Source organism: Leptodactylus fuscus, chromosome 1, assembly GCF_031893055.1.
Source record: "Leptodactylus fuscus isolate aLepFus1 chromosome 1, aLepFus1.hap2, whole genome shotgun sequence".
Taxonomy (NCBI): domain Eukaryota; kingdom Metazoa; phylum Chordata; class Amphibia; order Anura; family Leptodactylidae; genus Leptodactylus; species Leptodactylus fuscus.
In genome coordinates this window covers 123368211-123388042 of record NC_134265.1, presented here as the reverse complement: position 1 = coordinate 123388042, position 19832 = coordinate 123368211, and the positions used below count along the sequence as shown (strand labels likewise).

At 42.0% G+C, this 19832-nt stretch overlaps 1 protein-coding gene across 2 annotated transcripts in view; it reads right to left on the bottom strand.

Annotated features, from left to right (window-relative positions):
* Window positions 1-19832, bottom strand: part of SART3 (spliceosome associated factor 3, U4/U6 recycling protein) — a 31032-nt gene that overhangs the window by 5703 nt on the left and 5497 nt on the right. For both annotated transcript variants that reach the window (XM_075276555.1, XM_075276556.1), the window contains exons 2-15: window positions 15040-15166; window positions 12715-12819; window positions 12375-12559; window positions 11719-11824; window positions 10968-11092; window positions 9567-9722; window positions 9325-9463; window positions 8127-8234; window positions 7124-7201; window positions 5766-5824; window positions 4218-4327; window positions 2369-2481; window positions 2187-2263; window positions 1083-1251 (exon numbers count right to left, since the gene is read on the bottom strand). In XM_075276555.1, the coding sequence (XP_075132656.1) occupies window positions 1083-1251; window positions 2187-2263; window positions 2369-2481; window positions 4218-4327; window positions 5766-5824; window positions 7124-7201; window positions 8127-8234; window positions 9325-9463; window positions 9567-9722; window positions 10968-11092; window positions 11719-11824; window positions 12375-12559; window positions 12715-12819; window positions 15040-15166 (1657 nt within the window). The remainder of the gene's footprint in view (window positions 1-1082; window positions 1252-2186; window positions 2264-2368; window positions 2482-4217; window positions 4328-5765; window positions 5825-7123; window positions 7202-8126; window positions 8235-9324; window positions 9464-9566; window positions 9723-10967; window positions 11093-11718; window positions 11825-12374; window positions 12560-12714; window positions 12820-15039; window positions 15167-19832) is intronic.

The following is a 19832-nucleotide window of genomic DNA, read 5'->3' as shown; positions in this document are numbered from 1 at the left end:
GACATAGCACTAGATGTACACTGGGTAGTAACTGGAACACATATACTGTATATACAAGTACAGATCCTTTAACACCCGCCCTACAATCATTAGGAGCAGGTGTAAACTAACACGTATAGGGAGTGTTACATGTTAGTTTACACCTGCTCCTAATGATCATAGGGCGGGTGTTAAAGGATTTGTACTTGTATATATGTGTTCCAGTTACTACCCAGTGTACATCTAGTGCTACTACTAAGAGGATCCTTGCCTCAAAACGCGTAATCTAGATCCGCTATGTATTGTGTTGTTCTTTTTCTTTGTTCGAGATTGTCTTGGATGTTTTTTCTTTCCCTGGTTGGCATTTCTTTTGCTTTTTATGTCACACATATATATTTTTATACAAAGATTTTTTGGGGGGTATTAAAAGTTAAGTTTTAGCACTTTGATTTTTTTTCTTGGTGCTGGAATAGTTTTTTTATTTTGGACAATGCATACAGACACACTGAAAGCCATGAAGAACTGATTCACCAAGTAAAGGTTTATTAGAAGTTATGCTTCTTGCTAAGAGCAGAAATCCATTTAAGTCATAACTGCTCATTATTAAATAAGTGAAAGTAAATTTATTTGCTAAATTACACAACCCTTAGTGATTCAGATGAAAAGCTCTGTATGCTATCTAATGCTTGCAAGCCTTTTATTTCAGACAAGTTTTATTTACTATCCTTTACACTCACACTATCCATCTATTGTATGCATGTGCTGAGAAAGCTTTTGTCCTATATCCCACTTACCCTTCAGAAGTCAAAAGAGTGTCCCTTTTAGGTAGAGGTTTTTTTCTGTTTTGAATAGCAAATCATTACATAGACATGAACCCAACACAAAATTAACAGATTTTTACTATCTATGTGGTGGTAATTGAAAATCTGCAGGAGACACTAAATACTCCATATTTAACATCCACCCTGTTTTGTCTGGAAAAAACTGCATCAAAACCTGTATATGTAAATTCAACCTTAGCTATTACACCAATTAAGCAAGTGAAGCATTCTGTAAAGCAGTCAGATTTTTCTTTTGGGAAATGTGTGATAAGAAAGCCTCACCTGCCTCCTCACCCCATTCTTCATCGTCTTCATCCTCATCTTCGGCTTTGCGCTTATCCCCAGTTTTGGCTTTCTTGGGTTTCTTAGCTTTTTTCTCAGCTCGGGATTTTTTCCTCTGCTCAGCCTTTTCCTCCTCCTGTCTAGCAAGGATGGCTTGCTTCTCAGCAGCCTGTGAAAATAAGTACAGAATATGATAAGCTATTAAAGGGGTGTTCTGGGCTAAAAATATTGATTCCTTATGTTGAAGGCAAGTCACTAAGTCTGATACCTGGCAATCCCATCAATTAGCTTTTCTCAGCAGCTGATATATAGAGATCACAGCATGCAGCAGACAGCTCCAAACTCGGGTGTAGTGGTAGAACTGAGCCACTGCAGCTCGGCTCTTGACTATCATCTGATGAGAACAGCTAAATCACTGTGGAAAATGGGTGTCAAGCTGTCACAAATCTGATATTGCAGACCAATCCATCCATCTAGGTCATCAAAATTTTCAACCTGGAAACATCATTTAACCCCTTAATAACCTTCAGCCTTTGTTTTTATCCTGGTCTTCTGAGAGCCATAACTTATTTTCCACTGACATACCCATATAAGGCAGCTTGGTTCTTCAATTTTTTGGCTTATTTTTTTTTTGTGTGATTTGTTTTTACATCTCTCCCCATACCATATAAATGACATGCTAACTTTATTCTGTGGGTCAGTACGACTGCACAATAAAGGTACTTAGAATGTGGCATAACTTGAGTCAGAACTTTGAAGTTTTAATTGATCATGCTGTATAGGGTCATTTTTTTTGCAGAACAAGCTTTCTTCTATCTAGCCACTTTATATGCCTATTGACAGCAGCATGTAAACAGTTACACTGCCAGGGACCACAATTATCCATCTGCAGCACTTGCTACAGGGACCCAGTTCTTTGTGTTAACTGGGCTCCTTCCAGTGAACGCGTAGGTACACTGGCAGTGCCTGTATGATCACCATTCCAAATATATTCATCTTGGGGCATAAACTGCCCCCAGTCCATGATGAAGATATTTGTCATGGGAGGGATCAAGATTATCAATAATATATTACTACTATATAAAAATGAGGCAACCCTAGTACCTTTGCACGCTGTTCATTAACTCTCGATAGTCTTGTTTCGGTTTTAAGAACTGCTGCATCCCACTCTTCCAAACTCCCTGCAAAAGAACAAAACACCACAACACAATTTTACAGAAGCATTCAAAAAAAAAAAAAAAAAAACTCCAAATCTCTAATTTCTCCATTTGACACGAGCTACCAACCTTCTATTCTCTCAAGGCTGAGTAACACATCGCACACATGCTCAGGATAATCCACTGTGCACTGCACAGCCCGATGTAAGGCTTTCCTGCAGTGCTGAATGTCACCATGGGCTCTGGAAGAACATAAGCAAGTAACACAGGTAAATATATTTACTATGTAAAGTATAAGAGAATATTGTCACTCTTTCGGGAGAGACCACCATGTAGGTGTGTGGAGTCTTATTAAGCCATTTACACTCCACTGTTAGGGATCATGGGAAGAATATGCAAATCTGTTTCCCGAGATGTAAATAGGGAGACAGTGCCTCAGTGGGCAGCCGGACTGAGGCACTGTCTCCTATTTACATCTCGGGAGACAGATTTGCATATTCTTCCTATGCAAAGTATAGTATACAGGAGAAGTCCTCTCCGCCTGTACCTGAGAAACACTGGATTTTACTTCTAATAACAATAAAATCACTGCATAAACTTTCATGACAGATACATAGATATGTGTGACAAAAATAAGTCAGGTCAGGCTCAAAGGATAATTGTGATAAACTTAAAGGAAACTTTAACATGCAGAATGTTTCAGAAAAGGAAGAGCTGAGCAGTTGGGAGTTTAGGTACCGTATATACTCGAGTATAAGCAAAGTTTTTCAGAACAGTTTTTGCCCCCTTCGGCTTATACTCAAGTCAAGCAAAAAATGACCAGCCGGAATAGTAATGTATAGAATCTCCCATAAAATAGTGAAAAGAAAAGAAGCTTTAAAAAAAATATAATAAAAAAATAAAATAAATAAAAGCTCTAAATCATTCCTTTCCCTAGAATACATACAAAAGTAGAAAATTACTGTGAAACACAAACACATTAGGTATCCCTGTGTCTGAAAGTGCCCGGTCTACTGAATATAGGGTCTGCAGAGCTCCTGTTCCATCGGGAAGGGGTTAATAGGAGCACTGCAGATGCCCTATATACAGCCAGGCTGAATTCCAAGTGGGGGGGGGGAGAAAAAAAAAAACAGTCCTCAAGCTCAGGGAAGGGGCAGACAGACAACCCCTTCCCCAGCACCTACTGCACCCAAAAACTCTGACCATTTTAATTTTTGGAATTTTCCAGTAGCTGCTGCATTAGCCCCCCCCCCCCCGGCTTATATTCGGGTCAATAAGTTTTCCCAGTTTTTTTGTGGTAAAATTAGGGGCCTCGGCTTATATTCGGGTCAGCTTATACTCGAGTACATATGGTATGTGGGAAAAAAATTCAGCATAACCTTAAAAATAAAAAGAGCAAATTTTAATGGATAAATATATGAATCTGAGTTTTGTAAAGATATTTTTGGTTTCATTTGTTCCTTTTTGGGAGTTTTTAATAAAGAAATAAAGGTTAAGCTTTAAGATGAATATATCTATCTTTCTCTGAATACCGACATACAAATTTCTCTTTAGATATATTGGATTCTGATGGCACCTTGGGCAGTTTCTATGATTTATCAATGAATGAATCTGCTCAGCTCTTCCTGCTCTCTAACATGCTGTCTTCAGATAGAACTGCATTTTCATTTCATGTTCTCATTAACTACCAAACAGTCACATAAAAACTGCAAAAATCCTTCCAAAAATGTCACTTTCTTATAGCAGATTTTTAATTTATGGCTCAAATACATACTAATGGCACTTAAAGGGAATACCCCTTTAAGTTCTCATCTACTTTATTCAGACTGAAATCTGAAGAAAAAAAAAAAAAGTATAAAAGACAAAAGGTACAATAAAAGAATGAGATAAAGTATAACCCCAGCTGGTGATATTAGATGATCACACATTATTCAAGGGCAAAGTTCATTGAATTGTTCATTTAGAAAGCTGTTCTTACCTTTCTAGGTTGTAATACTCTAGCCACATATTGGCAAATTTGGAATTGCCTTTGGTCATGATGCTATCCCAGAGCTCTCTGGCTTTCTGCATGTTGTTGCAGTGTCTAGCCTGTGGGGATGAAGTGAAAGGAAACTGCAAAAAGATCTGTATAGAATACCCTCAGCTTATTTCTCCAAGTAGAGCAATGTATAACAGATCATATGTAACAAGTCAAGTGATAAGAACTGCAGTCTCAAGTGGACAGGTATGGGGTGAGATCTATCTTACTTGACCAGTGAGGTAAGTGACTGTGGTTGGCACTAATTTTTAGTAAAAGAAACACTATCTGGCAGTAGCGGTCATGCCTCAATTGCTGGCAATTGTGCTAAAGAAAAAAAAAAAATTGATTATAGTGTTCAAAGATCAACCAATGGCTTCTGTTTCTTCTTGGTAAACTACACTTGCAGTCTATCAAGTTTGTATCATAAGGAGTAATTTATCAAGATTATTATAAGTCATAAAACACAGATATAGTCCCTACTGATCACTGGAAAAATATTTAAAATATAACTTTTAATTTTTCATTTAAAAATGATCCTTTAGTAGCGGGGCCAACCCTCATGGTCCTGCGAATCTGCTTGTCTAGGGCTGCGATTACTTACCTCCTGATGAACTGGATAGGGAAACGTGTTGAGGTAGATGACTTGGGTTGAGATGGAGATTAATTATCACAGAGGGGAAATGGCGTAAGTGAGGGTGATCCAGACCTGCATTGAGGCTCATGTAGGATTGACGGGGCTTTAAATATCAACTGGCATTGTGGGACACCAGACTCACTGACCGTTCCTGTATCTCCAACACATCATATGCAGCAATATTGAGCATTAATTGTGTGTGTGGGTGGCGTGAATTAGGACAGTACTAAAACGGAGATATAGTGGGATTTTGGCATCCAGGCAATTGTGCAGGGTTAGCTAGGAAGAATATGGAATCCCAATTAGGCACACCTATAGTACTGTGACCACCACCACATTTTCTTACCCCCACCATTACCTAGGTGGTAGGAATTTGGGGATTTATCTGGGGATCTTAGTTCGGTTTTTAAATGAAAAATTAAAAGTTATATTTTAAATATTTTTCCAGTGATCAGTAGGGACTATATCTGTGTTCTATGAGAGTTTCCTTACACCCATTGTATATTTTTGATTATTATAAATCACCTCAAAGTTCCACCACACTGCAAACATATGCATTGTACCTCTTTTTCAATACGCAGTAGGTAAATGTGGTGAATAGTTTCACTAATCATTGCTAAAAGGGCCTAAAAATGTGTAAATTACTAATTATTCGTTATCATTCCAGCACAATTTCTCTTCCACATGGCAGTAGGGAAGTGGTTAGGGTATGCCATTCATCCCGGGTCTCCAACTGCAATTCTAATACACATGCACAATATCATAATGCATCTTACATAAGGACATGTGAAGAACCATGTAAATGTGGAATCACAGGCAGAGACAGAAGATAAACAAAAAATATACGATTAAGAAAAAAAAAAAACACATACCTCTATTCTGGCCCAATTCTGCATTATGCTACAAGAAGGATCTCCACTTTCACTAAACCCTGTCAAAATGATCAAAACATTCAGCACATCAGGCAATTACGACATCCTCCCCCCCAAAATACCCACAGGGTTTATACAGAAATAAGTAACAGTATATACAAAGACATATGAAGCCTTACTAACACAGGAGAATCAAAAATTTATTTAAACTTACATTACATGGAAAAGATTACTGTTTCACTTAAGCCGGTAAATATTGAATAGAAAATGAATACAATATTATAAAGTTTGCATTCTCTATTCAGTAAACTTTGCTAAGTCTCTTTTCACAATAGAACTTATTATTGAAGCAGTGATGGATCAATTGTATGACAGATCTAAGTGTCACACCTAATGAAAAATGGGGATCATTTGGGTTTCTGCAGAGGTGTCAATCATTTCGCACAGCATGCAGCACTGGTCTGGTCTTCCAATACCAGAAACCCCATAAGAAAGGTCTTTATGGGAATGTAGACCCTTGCACGAAATTCATAGGAGTTAATTAACTACCCCAAATTGAAGTGAGAAGTTTATACCTGACCTATCCTCCATCTGCTACTTCCTTAAATAAATATAAATGTTAAGTAGTAGACCGAATAAAATTCACAATCACAACCTGTGCATTGCAGGGGACATTATGTTGAGCACCATCACACCTATAGACAGTCCAGTAGATGCACCATTTCCTTGAAAAAGCATTTATTAGAAACATGCAATTGATACTCAAGGGTAATGGGGGCATACCAGAGCCTCAGGTTTTCAAATCCAAATACAGAACCCTTGGAGTCTGACATGTCCTCCCCCCCCACTATAGACTCATTTTGCACATTTATAAGAACATCTTTTTCAATGAAATAATACATTATTTGACTGAAGATCTGATGGTGCCCAGCATATTTACCATACACTGCACTGTGGCTGGAATGATAGGGTGTTTCCTGGCAACAAATTTCCTTGAAGGGGTTGTCTGGCTCCAAATAATTAATTTTAATTTCTCCACAGGCTATGTCATCAGTAAGTAGTGTGCAAGGAAATGACAACAGGACAGATCAGCAGTTCCGGCAGGGTTTAAGCACCAGAAGCTATAGCAGTGGATGGGGAGTGCAGGCAGCTGCTCCTATTCATGTAGCCCATCCACTGCATATCAGTGGTTTTGAGGAAGTATAGCCCTACTTCTAAAACTTGAAAAGAAGCAGCCTGCACCCGCATCCTGTCCACTGCTATAGATTCCAGCAATCACACGCTACTGGAACCACTGACTTGTGCAGGACCAGGTGTTTTAGATACAGTAGCACCTTACAGTACAAAAAAAGACTTACTTTCTTCCACTTCCTGCTTAAGGTAGTCTAGAGCACGAACAAATGCAGCTCTAAGCTCTTCAAGTTCTTTACTAGAATCTGAAAGGTAAAGTGATCAGATCACAAATCATGCATATAGAAAATAGATCACAAACTGTACAATACTCGGTTTGGGACACTTTGAGGGTTTTTTTTTTTCTCCTAATATATTCCTATCGTAATTCTAATGCGCACAAGGGAACAATTTATTAAAGTCAAGATAGAAGGTCAATGGTACGATGCTCTGAAATTAAATGGTGCCTTGTGGTAGAGTTCTCAGACCCATACCAACATTGATGAGGAACCAGAACACACACTTTTGTGAGAGGCAAATAGGAATTTCAGTTCATTGAACATACATACATATGATTTGGAAAATCAAATGGTTAGGTAAGGAAGATAGGACTGCGGTATATGAAAAGACTGGAGCAGCAGGAGCGGACCACGTTAAGAAGAAAGCGGAGCTTAGGCAAATATGATAATTTTTTTATTTAGGATATTTATGTATTTTCATTGCTTTTACACAGATCTGGCTAGATAAAGGTCACATTAAGATTAAAATGTTATTGATCTGATTTGCATATAATCTTTATTTTTGGATATGTAAATCAGCTAAAATTGCACTGTAGTCAGTGATCTAATCTGGCGCTCTCTCTGCAACATCCAGCCATAAATGATATTTACAAATAGCCTCATGGCTGTGTCAGCAAAACTGGCAAATTAGGCCACTCTTGTTTTACCTAACATCTACAATTACAGCATAACATTAAATACACATTAGATACGTCTGATCCCACCAACTCTCATCTTTAGGATACTCTCACTTCTAAGCCTAAGATCTTTAACCCCTTCCCAACATCTGGCAGTGAAACAGAGCAACAAATCTCTGGTGCTATTTTGTTTTTTAGCTCCTTGAGGATCCGCAAAAATGGAAATAAAAAATGGTTGCGGAGAGAAAGGATTAAAAAGATTAAATATTAGTTACCTTTAGTAAAGTCAACTCTTCGTCTGAGATAGTCCAGATATGATTGCCAAATCTCTACATAGTCTGTGGCTTGGATGAACCCTGCATTTAGAGCCTTCTCAAAAGTTTCTACATTTGAAAACACAGAAAAATTTAATAAAAGAATGGAACAACACATAATATTAGAAAAAGCCTGCAAATATTTTATAATATTACACCCAAATATCCATCAAGTTAAATGAGTTCCTAATAGTTTGGATCATACGTTTTACATATGATACTCACTCTATATAAGGCAGAAGAAAGGACCAGCCTTGCGGAGGACAGGCGGGAAATCAGCGCTCACCAAATTTTGATAAATGGAAGTCAACTTTATTAGGCACCACGCGTTCCGGGCACACAGCCCTTTTTCAAGTGCAATATTGATCCTGCCACTATGGACAGATTGCAATCTGTCCATAGTGGCGGGATCAATATTGCACTTGAAAAAGGGCTGTGTGCCCGGAACGCGTGGTGCCTAATAAAGTTGACTTCCATTTATCAAAATTTGGTGAGCGCTGATTTCCCGCCTGTCCTCCGCAAGGCTGGTCCTTTCTTCTGCCTCAGTTTGACGTCCCTGTGACTGACATCAGCAGCTGCCCCCAGTTTTCTACTGGTTCTTGACTACCACGTCCATTGGTTGTTGTGTCCAACACAACCAAGCCAGGTGAGCGGACACCTGATTTGCTCTATTTATCCATTAACATACCAAGGGTATTACACAAAGAACGGCTCGGTGCCGGGGATCTTGTTTTCTTCTCTTTTCACTCTATATAAGGGCGGGTTTACACCTGTGCCCAGTCTCTGCTTTAGCCAATTCGGCGGGTTTCAGTCTTCTGCCCGAGAAACTGGACAGGGGATGGAAACCCGGCGGTCAGTTTTTAAACAAATTCACTTGAATGGGTTTGCAAAGTGACCACCCGTAAGCGTCTTCTGCTCTCCGTGGCGAGACAGATTTTTTTTTTTTTTTTTATAACCAGACACAAAGTCCTGCATGTCCGACTGTGTCCAGTTAAAAAAAACACTTATTTTCTATCCAAGAAACAGAAGATAAGTGTTGCTGGCTTATACTCTTCCTTTACCTAAAGATGGATTACGGATTAATACTTGTGTTTTATTTAGTAAAATTCAGCAAAACCATTCCTTAAAATTATTTCTTTCAACTACATTTCAAACTTACCAGTTATAGTGCCATGATCAACACAATGTCGCTCTAAGGCAAGGATATAACTTTTCCACAATCCTACTGTCCATGGACAGTTTCTGACAGCTCGATCATGTGCACCAAGCACAAGTTCCTTCATTTTCAGCCGCCTGTCCTAAGGGAACCCAGTTATGAAAACAGAGTTATTATATTCTTTCATTTCAGTTAATAGAAGAACCACACCATTAGAAAATCATCCTTTCCAATCAGGTACTCACAAGATATTGTGTATATCTAGCCCAGAGATCTGGCACCAAGCAGTTCTCAGCCAAAGCACGCTCAAAAATAAGCTGGATCCGCGCAGGGTCTCCTTCCTTCATTTCAAAGTCAATGTAAGCTTGGTATTCTGCCAACTTTGGTGTTTCAGCAGCCAGCTAATGGAGCACAAGATTCAAAGTTATAGCAACTGAGGTCAGAACATATAACACTAGACAAATCCTGATATTCTTAAGGCCTCATGCAAACGCTGTTTGACAGCACTGTTAGTAAAATCTGTCACCTACATGACCATTTTTAAAAAACACGCCCTTTTCTGGAAAATGGTGTGTGTGTGGGGGGGGGGGGGGGCGCATAAAAATTGGTTGCCACTTGTGACAAATATTGCACGTGGGGTTCAAAAAGTCTCAAGCTGACAGAAGTGAGTTGGATGCAATAATAAATTTGCTCCACTGACTTTAATTCACAAGTTTTTTTTCACAAACTGTCGAAAATGGACATGTGACAACTGGACAAGTGAAAAATGTACTTCTGCATGGCAGGTTTTTTTTTTTTTACAACATTCATGTGTATGTTGCCTAATGTTGCACACTACAAGCTTTTGTTATTTTATGTACTTCAAAAGTCCTGTTTCTATACTGAAAATGAATTGTTTACGCTATATAATTGGTTAAAAGATTAGTGTTGGACATCATGTACTATTCTTAGCACAGTCTGTAGAGAAGCAGATGTATACTAAAAGTCATAAAAACTTAATGTGTTATATGGTGCTTCAATCTTACACCGTCTTAAAGGGATTCTACCACTAAATATGTATTTTTTGTGCTTTAGACGTCGCAATAGCCTTTAGAAAGGCTATTCGTCTCTTACCTTTAGACGTGGTCTCCGCGGTGCTGTTCCTTAGAAATACCAGTTTTTACCGGTATGCAAATGAGTTCCCTCGCAGCAATGGGGGCGGGCCCCAGCACTCAAACGGCGATGGGGGCGTCCCCACTGCTGCCAGAGAACTCTCTCCAGCGACGCCTCCATCTTCAGCTGCATCCTCCCCTTCTCTCGTCGTCTTCCGTCTGGGTCAGCTCCGACGCCTGCGCAGTCGGCTCTGCCAGTGAGACACTAGTAGAGCCGACTGCGCAGGCTTCGGAGCTGACCCAGACAGAAGACAATGTAAACTGCTTTAACTGCTGTAAACTGCTTTAACTACAGCTCAATTGTAATGTCCAAATATATCCTAATAAGGCATCTGACATAACATACTACCATTGTTTAGAGATTCATATACACTTTCACATTCTGAAGAATTCAAGGCTTTTTGAATGGCTGGAAGTATATTTATCTATGGATTCAATAGAAGGATTATATATACAAAAATGCAGACTACAGACTACTTGAAGCAGAGCACTCACCAACGCCTCCTCATAAGGCTTGTACTTTTCTACTTGTTGTATTGCCTTCTTGTAGGTTTGATTGACATTCTCTGAAATGGGTTCTTCTGACCACTCTTCGTACTCTGCATAGGTTGATCCCATATCTAACAAATATAAAGTATTCCAAAGATTAGAAGCACTTTAATGTCATTCCTTATATTAGAGAAGTCTACTTCTTTATTGTGTGGATATCCAAAACACAAAATGTATGAGCAGAAAGTCAACACTACATGAAAGCTGACAGACTAGATTTCAACATGCCAGATCCTTTTGTTCTCCTGTCTTGTCATACTCATTCTTGTTGTCAATTGTTTTGTCTATGTTAATTATTTTTTTTGGCTTTTATTACTTGATATTACTTTATCTGTGTATTATTTGGCCCGCTGACGGGCCAAAACAACAAAAAGGCAACACTAGCTACTTTATGTTAGTGATAAATGCTAAAAATATTGGACACAACTTATTTATAAAAAAAATCCAAAGTTTACAAAAAATTAATTTTTTTTTAGCAAGTTATAAAATGTATATTTTTATGCTTGTAAAACCAATAGCCATAACACACAAAAATAGGCAATGATTAAAACCTAACGTCTATATTATGTTAGCATAATTTTTTGCACACTTATTTTTTAGAATAGTAGAAGACTTACAAGATTAGCACCAATGTTTCATATTTTCAAGAAAATATTCTGTTTTAGTTCATTTTAGGCATTCTCATAGAAGAACTTACCTAGAAGGGAAACACTTAGCTGGCGCTTGAAAAGGGTGTGGATCCTCTCAAGTTGGGTATTCAACATCTGCTGCTGCTCTGCTGAAGGGATAGTACCTGGCAAAGGCTAATACATGAGAAAAGTAATTAATAATTATTAAAGAGATCCTATCTTTTAAACACATTTTTTTTCTCTCTAACATGTCGGAACAGCCTTAAGAAAGGCTATTCGTCTCCTACCTTTACTTGTCTTCTCCGCGCCGCCGTTCGCCTGCAATCCCGGTTTTTCTCGGTATGTAAATGAGCTCTCTCGCAGCACTGAGGGTGGGCCCCAGCGCTCAAACAGCACAGTGAAGACTTCGTTGCAGAAGAAGAATGGAGGCGACGCTGGAGAGTTCTCTGGCAGCATTTGCGACGCCCCCAGTGCTGTTTGTGCGCTGGGGCCCACCCCCAGTGCTGCTAGAGAGCTCCTTTACATACCAAGAAAAATCGGGATTGCAGGCGAACGGCAGTGCGGAGAAGACAAGTAAAGGTAGGAGACGAATAGCCTTTCTTAAGGCTATTCCGACATGTTAGGGAGAAAAAAATTGTGTTTAAAAGATAGGATCCCTTTAAGTTTAATAAATGTATACATGGCAAAACCAGACAGACATTCTAGTATCCAGAGAATACATTACCTGTATGGTTCCTAATATTGCATTCTCAAATTCCCTGTAGGCATCCCATATGGTTGATCCTTTGGTCATATGAAGTCCAACAGCTGTTAACGCTCTCTCAAAAATGGAGCGAACCTTAGCAATGCCACCCTCTTCCCCCATCCCTCCGATTGAATACTGTGCATACTCTAACCAAATTTCTGGACCTAAAAAAATAAAAATAAATATATATATTTCTGGAAATGTATTATAATTAAATTTTCTGCTTTGTCTCAGTATAATGTACAGCTTTGGTATAAGATGAGACAGACAGACAGACAGATAGATAGATAGATGTGCATTTGAGACAATGGAAGCTTACAGATATAATCTTTAACAGCTTTCTCAAACAGCTCATAAACAGCCTCACGACTTGAATCATCTTCAGCAATTTTCATCTCATCCTTCAACCAGTCCAACCATATCTCTGCAGGAGAAAGAATACACAAAGGTTTAAAAAGCAGGACCGGACCTGGCACATCTGGGGGGGGCAACAAGGTTCAGCAAAAGGCACTTTTAATCAATAAAGATGGAAGTACAATTTACAATGTCAGAGCCGAGTAGTAAGAGCAGATTTCACTTTCACTTACTGCTCATAGACAGGGACAGGTATCCCAGAGCAGGGAAGAGGTGGGGGACTAAGGAGTTACCAGCAGTAAGTAGAGATCTGCGTGTACTCTATGGGGATATTATATGGGGGGCATTAAGTGGCATTGTACTGTATGGGGACATAAGGGGCAATATGTGTGGTAATTGTACTGTATGGGGCAGTTATTTGGAGGTATAAGGGGGCATTTTAATGTATAGGGTATTATATGGTTGCCATTGTACAGTATGGGGGCATAATGGACCACTTTTCTGTATGGGGGCACAAGGATGACATTATACTGAAGTGGTGTAAGGGGGACATTCTACTTTATGGGGGAATATGAAGCAATTATATGTGTGGGGACACAAATTATAGCTCCAAATTTCACCCAAAGTTTTTGATCTTTGCAATACAAAGGTCGAAAATTACAGAAGACCTACAGCATTCCAGCAGGTCGACTTTGCTTCTCATCAGTTGTGCCGCAAAGAGGGTCTATGACACTTTGTTGCCCAAGGGCTCACACAAACCTGGAGCTGGCGCTGTTATAGAGAACTTGTCACTAAGTAGAAAATGCTAAATAACATCATACACACATCATTTGATTCTCGCTGTTCTCCTGGATAATTTGGTGTTTTTATATTTAAAATTCATCCACCCATTCAGAAGATATGACCCCTAAAAGGTTACATATAAGCTAGCTCTGATACTCCAAGTGCGTGGGAACCTTTTATTTCTTCACAGAAAAACAGGAGGTTCCCCGTCCATAAGAATCAGAGCTAGTTTACATGTACCTTCCAGGGGCTGTATCTTCTGAATGGGAGGACAGATTTTAAAAAGAAAAAAAAACACCAAATTGATCTGGGGAACAGCAACAATCATAATAAGTCATATATATTTACTATTTTCTGCTTGGTGATAGATCTTCTTTAAGATCTATCAATCCCTGTTTACAAGGACTTACTGTCTCTATAGGCAGCACTCTTCCCTAGTGTGCATAGGGAGATTTATGACCACTACTTTACTTGTACTTCTTGACCTGCAGTGATTTACAGACAATAGAAGTATAATATATTTAGGTAATAATAATAACCTATTAGTTAAGGGCAAACTGCATAAAAACCCGTGGAATAACTGAGCATTCAGATGGAACATCATGGCTATCCATTCATTGCTCAGAGACAGTGGTTATAATGGGACAAATAAACAGAAGTCGGCTTGAGCCAGTGACATTAAAAGAGTCCTCATCGTGAGTCAAGCTGTTTAAAGAGGACCTTTCACCACCTGGGGCACATGCGGTGTAATACACCGCTAGAAAGCCGACAGTGCGCTGAGCACAAGGGAGCGTTCCTTACTACCCAGCCATGACACTGAGTGATGGGGAACGCCCCCACAGTACTCATCTATGGACGAGTACTATCAGGAGTAGGGGAGGTGTTTCTCACTGCTCAGTGTTATGGCTGGGCGATAAGGAACGCTCCCTCTCAAAGGACAGCGCAATAGACACTGCTGTGAGGAAAGGCGTTCCTGACTGTCAGAAACGCCCTTCTGACAGTGAAGAGCTACGGTACCGGCACCGATAGCTCTTCACCGGGGAACAGAACGGGAAAGCTGATGGAGTGCTGAATTCAGCGCACTGTCAGCTTTCTAGCAGTGTATTACACTGCATGTGCCCCAGGTGGTGAAAGGTCCTCCTTAAGGAGGACCTTTCGTATCATTTAATAGATGCTACTTCACTAGTTCTGGGGCAGTTGGAATTTTTCTCTGATGCTCACTGTTCCTGAGCAATCTGTACAGGTAGTCTCGGTACACAGTATGCAAATTAAGCTCTCTGTCTCATGGGCGGTCCCATACTGTCCGATCCAGCCCTGAATTGTCCACCTGGCAGTCCAATTGCTTAAACTAAAAGCACTGATTTCTCAGGAATGGTGGGGGCTAGAAAGAAAAAAAAAATTACAACTGCACTGGAATCAGTGGTGTGTCGCTTATTAAAGTGAATAATCCTCTATGTTTATGTACTAAAATGCTGATCACCAGTTTCTAAGCATGTCATGCGCCTACCTTCAGTTAATGGGAAAAGTTCACTCATCTTTTGACGGGCACGTCTTAATCTATCCAGTTCTCCCTCCTGCCTCAAGAGTTTTATGAGGTCCACATGGCAGTTGTAGTCAAAGGCATTTATAGAGAGCTGATAAAGAAGAAACACATTTCAGATTAATGTCAATACAAGGAGTGTAATACTGAAGGATAAAACGCAGTTAAGTACATTGAGTTTTCTTTTTTATTACATTTAGAGAATATCTCTTCAAATCACTACACAATATATTACTTTTTTTAAAGGAGTTTTCCAGGCTATAAATATCAATTACCTAAGAGCCATAGAGATTAGCAAACACTGTTCGGAACAGCCGTTCCGAACAGCACGCTCTCATAGAAATGAATGGAAGCGGCCGGCACGCGGGGGGTTAAGCGGCCGGCCGCCGGCAAAGTCTGCGTGCCAGGTGCTTCCACTGATTTCTATGGGAGCATGCTGTTCGGATCGGCTGATCCGAACAGTGTTCGCTCATCTCTAATAGAGATCAGTTGTCCTCAGCAGCTGATAAACAGAGAATGCAGCAGAAAGCAGACAGCTCAGTCCTCTGTGTAGTGGCCAGACTGGGATGTTGCATATTAGCCCCATTTACTTAAATAAATGCTAATATGAACATTCTTACACACCTATAGTCAACAAAACACATTTAATCGTGATCTAACCCTAGATTCCCATGAAACTTGACCCTTCGTGCGCTAGGAGTACCTGCAACATACTGTCCCATAGTGATTACAAACAAAACCCTGGTCATGTTAATCTAGGGTAGTTATACTTAAAAAGGTAATGCGGGCAAAAAAAAAAAAAAAAAAAATTTAAATAGGCCAGGGAGGTGGAGAAAAAAACAAAAAAACAAAATCATACTCACCTGTCCCTGGTGCTCCGTGTCCTCTCACGCGGTCCGGTCCTGCTGCACAGCTTCTTGAAGTGCAATTCTACACCTCAGTGGTCACTTACAATGGTGACTTCCACCATAAAACATCAACAGACTGGCAGGACAGGACTGCGCTTCATCAGAGCATCTGGGACAGGTGAGTATAATTTTGTTTTTTATTTTTTTCACCTCCCCCAACGTATTTAAAAAATAACATTTTTGCCTGGACAACCCCTTTAACTCCCAATAAATAAAGCTTCATGACTCTGACAGCTGCTAAATTAATCCTAAAAGTGGCAATGGATACTAGATGTCACTTATAGAGATGAGCGAACACTAAAATGTTCGAGGTTCGAAATTCGATTCGAACAGCCGCTCAATGTTCGTGTGTTCGAACGGGTTTCGAACCCCATTATAGTCTATGGGGAACAGATACTCGTTAAGGGGGAAACCCAAATCCGTGTCTGGAGGGTCACCAAGTCCACTATGACACCCCAGGAAATGATGCCAACACCTCTGGAATGACACTGGGACAGCAGGGGAAGCATGTCTGGGGGCATCTAACACACCAAAGACCCTCTATTACCCCAACATCACAGCCTAACAACTACACACTTTACACACTCAATACCACCTCTCTGACAGTAGGAAAACACCTTGAAACATGTGTATTTGGCACTTGCAGTGAGGAGAGCTTGTCACCAGCAGTGAATTTGGCCCTTGTAGTAAGTTGAGGTTGGCACCAACATTTGTTTTGAAAATCAGGGTGGATTGAGCCTCTAACCAGCAGAGTTTGGGCAAATTCATGGTGGAGGGAGCCTCTAAAAACCCCAGTTTGGACCAATTCATGGTAGAGGGAGCCTCTAAAAACCCCAGTTTGGACCAATTCATGATGGAGGGAGCCTCTAAACAGCCCAGTTTGGGCAAATTCATGGTGGAGGGAGCCTCTAAAAACCCCCAGTTTGGACCAATTCATGGTGGAGGGAGCCTCTAAAAACCCCAGTTTGGACCAATTCATGGTGGAGGGAGCCTCTAAACAGCTCAGTTTGGGCAAATTCATGGTGGAGGGAGCCTCTAAACAGCCCAGTTTGGGCAAATTCATGGTGGAGGGAGCCTCTAACCAGCCCAGTTTGGACCAATTCATGGTGGAGGGAGCCTCTAAAAACCCCAGTTTGGACCAATTCATGGTGGAGGGAGCCTCTAAACAGCCCAGTTTGGACCAATTCATGGTGGAGGGAGCCTCTAAAAACCCCAGTTTGGACCAATTCATGATGGAGGGAGCCTCTAAACAGCCCAGTTTGGACCAATTCATGGTGGAGAGAGCCTCTAAAAACCCCAGTTTGGACCAATTCATGGTGGAGGGAGCCTCTAAACAGGCCAGTTTGGGCAAATTCATGGTGGAGGGAGCCTCTAAACAGCCCAGTTTGGGCAAATTCATGGTGGAGGGAGCCTCTAACCAGCCCAGTTTGGACCAATTCATGGTGGAGGGAGCCTTTAAAAACCCCAGTTTGGACCAATTCATGGTGGAGGGAGCCTCTAAAAACCCCAGTTTGGACCAATTCATGGTGGAGGGAGCCGCTAAACAGCCCAGTTTGGACCAATTCATGGTGGAGGGAGCCTCTAACCAGCAGAGTTGGTGGAAATCAGGGTGGAGGGAGCCTCTAACCAGCAGAGTTGTGGGAAAGCAGGGTGGAGGGAGCCTCTAACCAGCAGAGTTGGTGGAAATCAGGGTGGAGGGAGCCTCTAACCAGCAGAGTTGTGGGAAAGCAGGGTGGAGGGAGCCTCTAACCAGCAGAGTTGTGGGAAAGCAGGGTGGAGGGAGCCTCTAACCAGCAGAGTTGTGGGAAAGCAGGGTGGAGGGAGCCTCTAACCAGCAGAGTTGTGGGAAAGCAGGGTGGAGGGAGCCTCTAACCAGCAGAGTTGGTGGAAATCAGGGTGGAGGGAGCCTCTAACCAGCAGAGTTGGGGGAAATCAGGGTGGAGGGAGCCTAGTATTAGCAGAATTGTGCAACGCTTATGGTGGATGAGTATGAGGATGCGGAGGAATTGGAGAGGTTGAGTACAGACATGGAGTTTCATGTTGGGGTGCTTTACACAGGTGGGCACAAAAATGAAGGCTCTATCCAGTGGTGGTTCATTTTTATCAAAGTGAGCCGGTCGGCACTCTCAGCTGACAGACGGGTGCGCTTGTCAGTGATGATGCCACCGGCTGCACTGAACACCCTCTCAGATAGGACGCTGGCGGCAGGACAGGACAGCACCTCCAAGGCATATAGGGCAAGTTCAAGCCACAGGTCCAACTTCGACACCCAATACATGTAGGGCGCAGAGGGGTCGGAGAGGACAGGGCTGTGGTCGGAAAGGTATTCCCGCAACATGCGCCTATACTTCTCACGCCTGGTGACACTAGGACCCTCCGTGGCGGCACTTTGGCGAGGGGGTGCCATCAAGGTGTCCCAGACCTTAGACAGTATGCCCCTCGTTTGTGTGGACCGGTGAGAACTTGGTTGCCTACTGGAGGAACTGCCCTCCCTGCCGCCAACGTCACATGCTGGAAACATCTCCATCATATTCTGCACCAATTGCCTGTGGCAAGCATTGATGCGATTGGCCCTCCCCTCTACCGGAATAAAAGACGAGATGTTGTTTTTATACCGGGGGTCAAGGATAGCAAAGATCCAGTACTGGTTGTCCTCCATGATTTTGACAATACGCTTGTCGGTTGTAAAGCACCCCAACATGAACTCAGCCATGTCTGCCACAGTGTTAGTTGGCATGACTCCTCTGGCCCCACCGGAAAGTTCAATCTCCATTTCCTCCTCATCCTCCATGTCTACCCATCCACGCTGCAACAATGGGACGATTCGAAGTTGCCCGGAAGCCTCCTGTATCACCATCACATCATCGGACAACTCTTCTTCCTCCTCCTCCTCCTCCTCCATTAAACGCAGTGAAGCGGACAGATGTGTGGACCTACTCTCCAGCTGTGACGGATCGGATGCTATCCCTAACTCCTCTGTGTGATCTGAGTTATCCCTGATGTCAATCAGGGATTCTCTCAGAACACACAAGAGCGGGATTGTAAGGCTCACCATCGCATCCTCAGAGCTCACCCTCCTTGTGGACTCCTCAAAGACCCGTAGGATGTCACAAAGGTCTCTCATCCAGGGCCACTCATGGATGTGAAACTGAGGCAGCTGACTTTGTGGCACCCTAGGGTTTTGTAGCTGGTATTCCATCAAAGGTCTCTGCTGCTCAACCACTCTATTCAACATCTGAAACGTTGAGTTCCAGCGTGTGGGGACGTCGCACAAAAGCCGGTGTTGTGGCACATGCAGGCGTTGCTGGAGAGATTTTAAGCTAGCAGCGGCTACTGTTGACTTGCGAAAGTGGGCGCACATGCGCCGCACTTTCACCAGTAGCTCTGGAACATTGGGGTAGCTCTTTAGGAAACGTTGCACCACTAGGTTGAAGACGTGGGCCAGGCATGGAACATGTTGGAGTCCGGCAAGCTCCAGAGCTGCTACCAGGTTCCGGCCGTTATCACAAACGACCATGCCTGGGCCCAGGTGCAGCGGCTCAAACCATATTGCCGTCTCATCGAGGAGGGCATCCCTCACCTCGGAGGCAGTGTGCTGTCTGTCCCCCAAGCTGATCAGCTTCAGCACAGCCTGCTGACGTCTACCAACGCCAGTGCTGCAACGTTTCCAACTCGTAGCTGGGGTCAATCTAACAGCGGAGGAGGAGGCGGTGGCGGAGGAGGAGGCGGTGGCGGAGGAGGAGGCGGTGGCGGAGGAGGAGGCGGGGGGTGTTCTTCTCGTGTCCCTGCCAGGAATGTTAGGCGGGGAGACGAGGTACACCGGGCCAGTTTGGGAAGCAGTCCCAGCCTCAA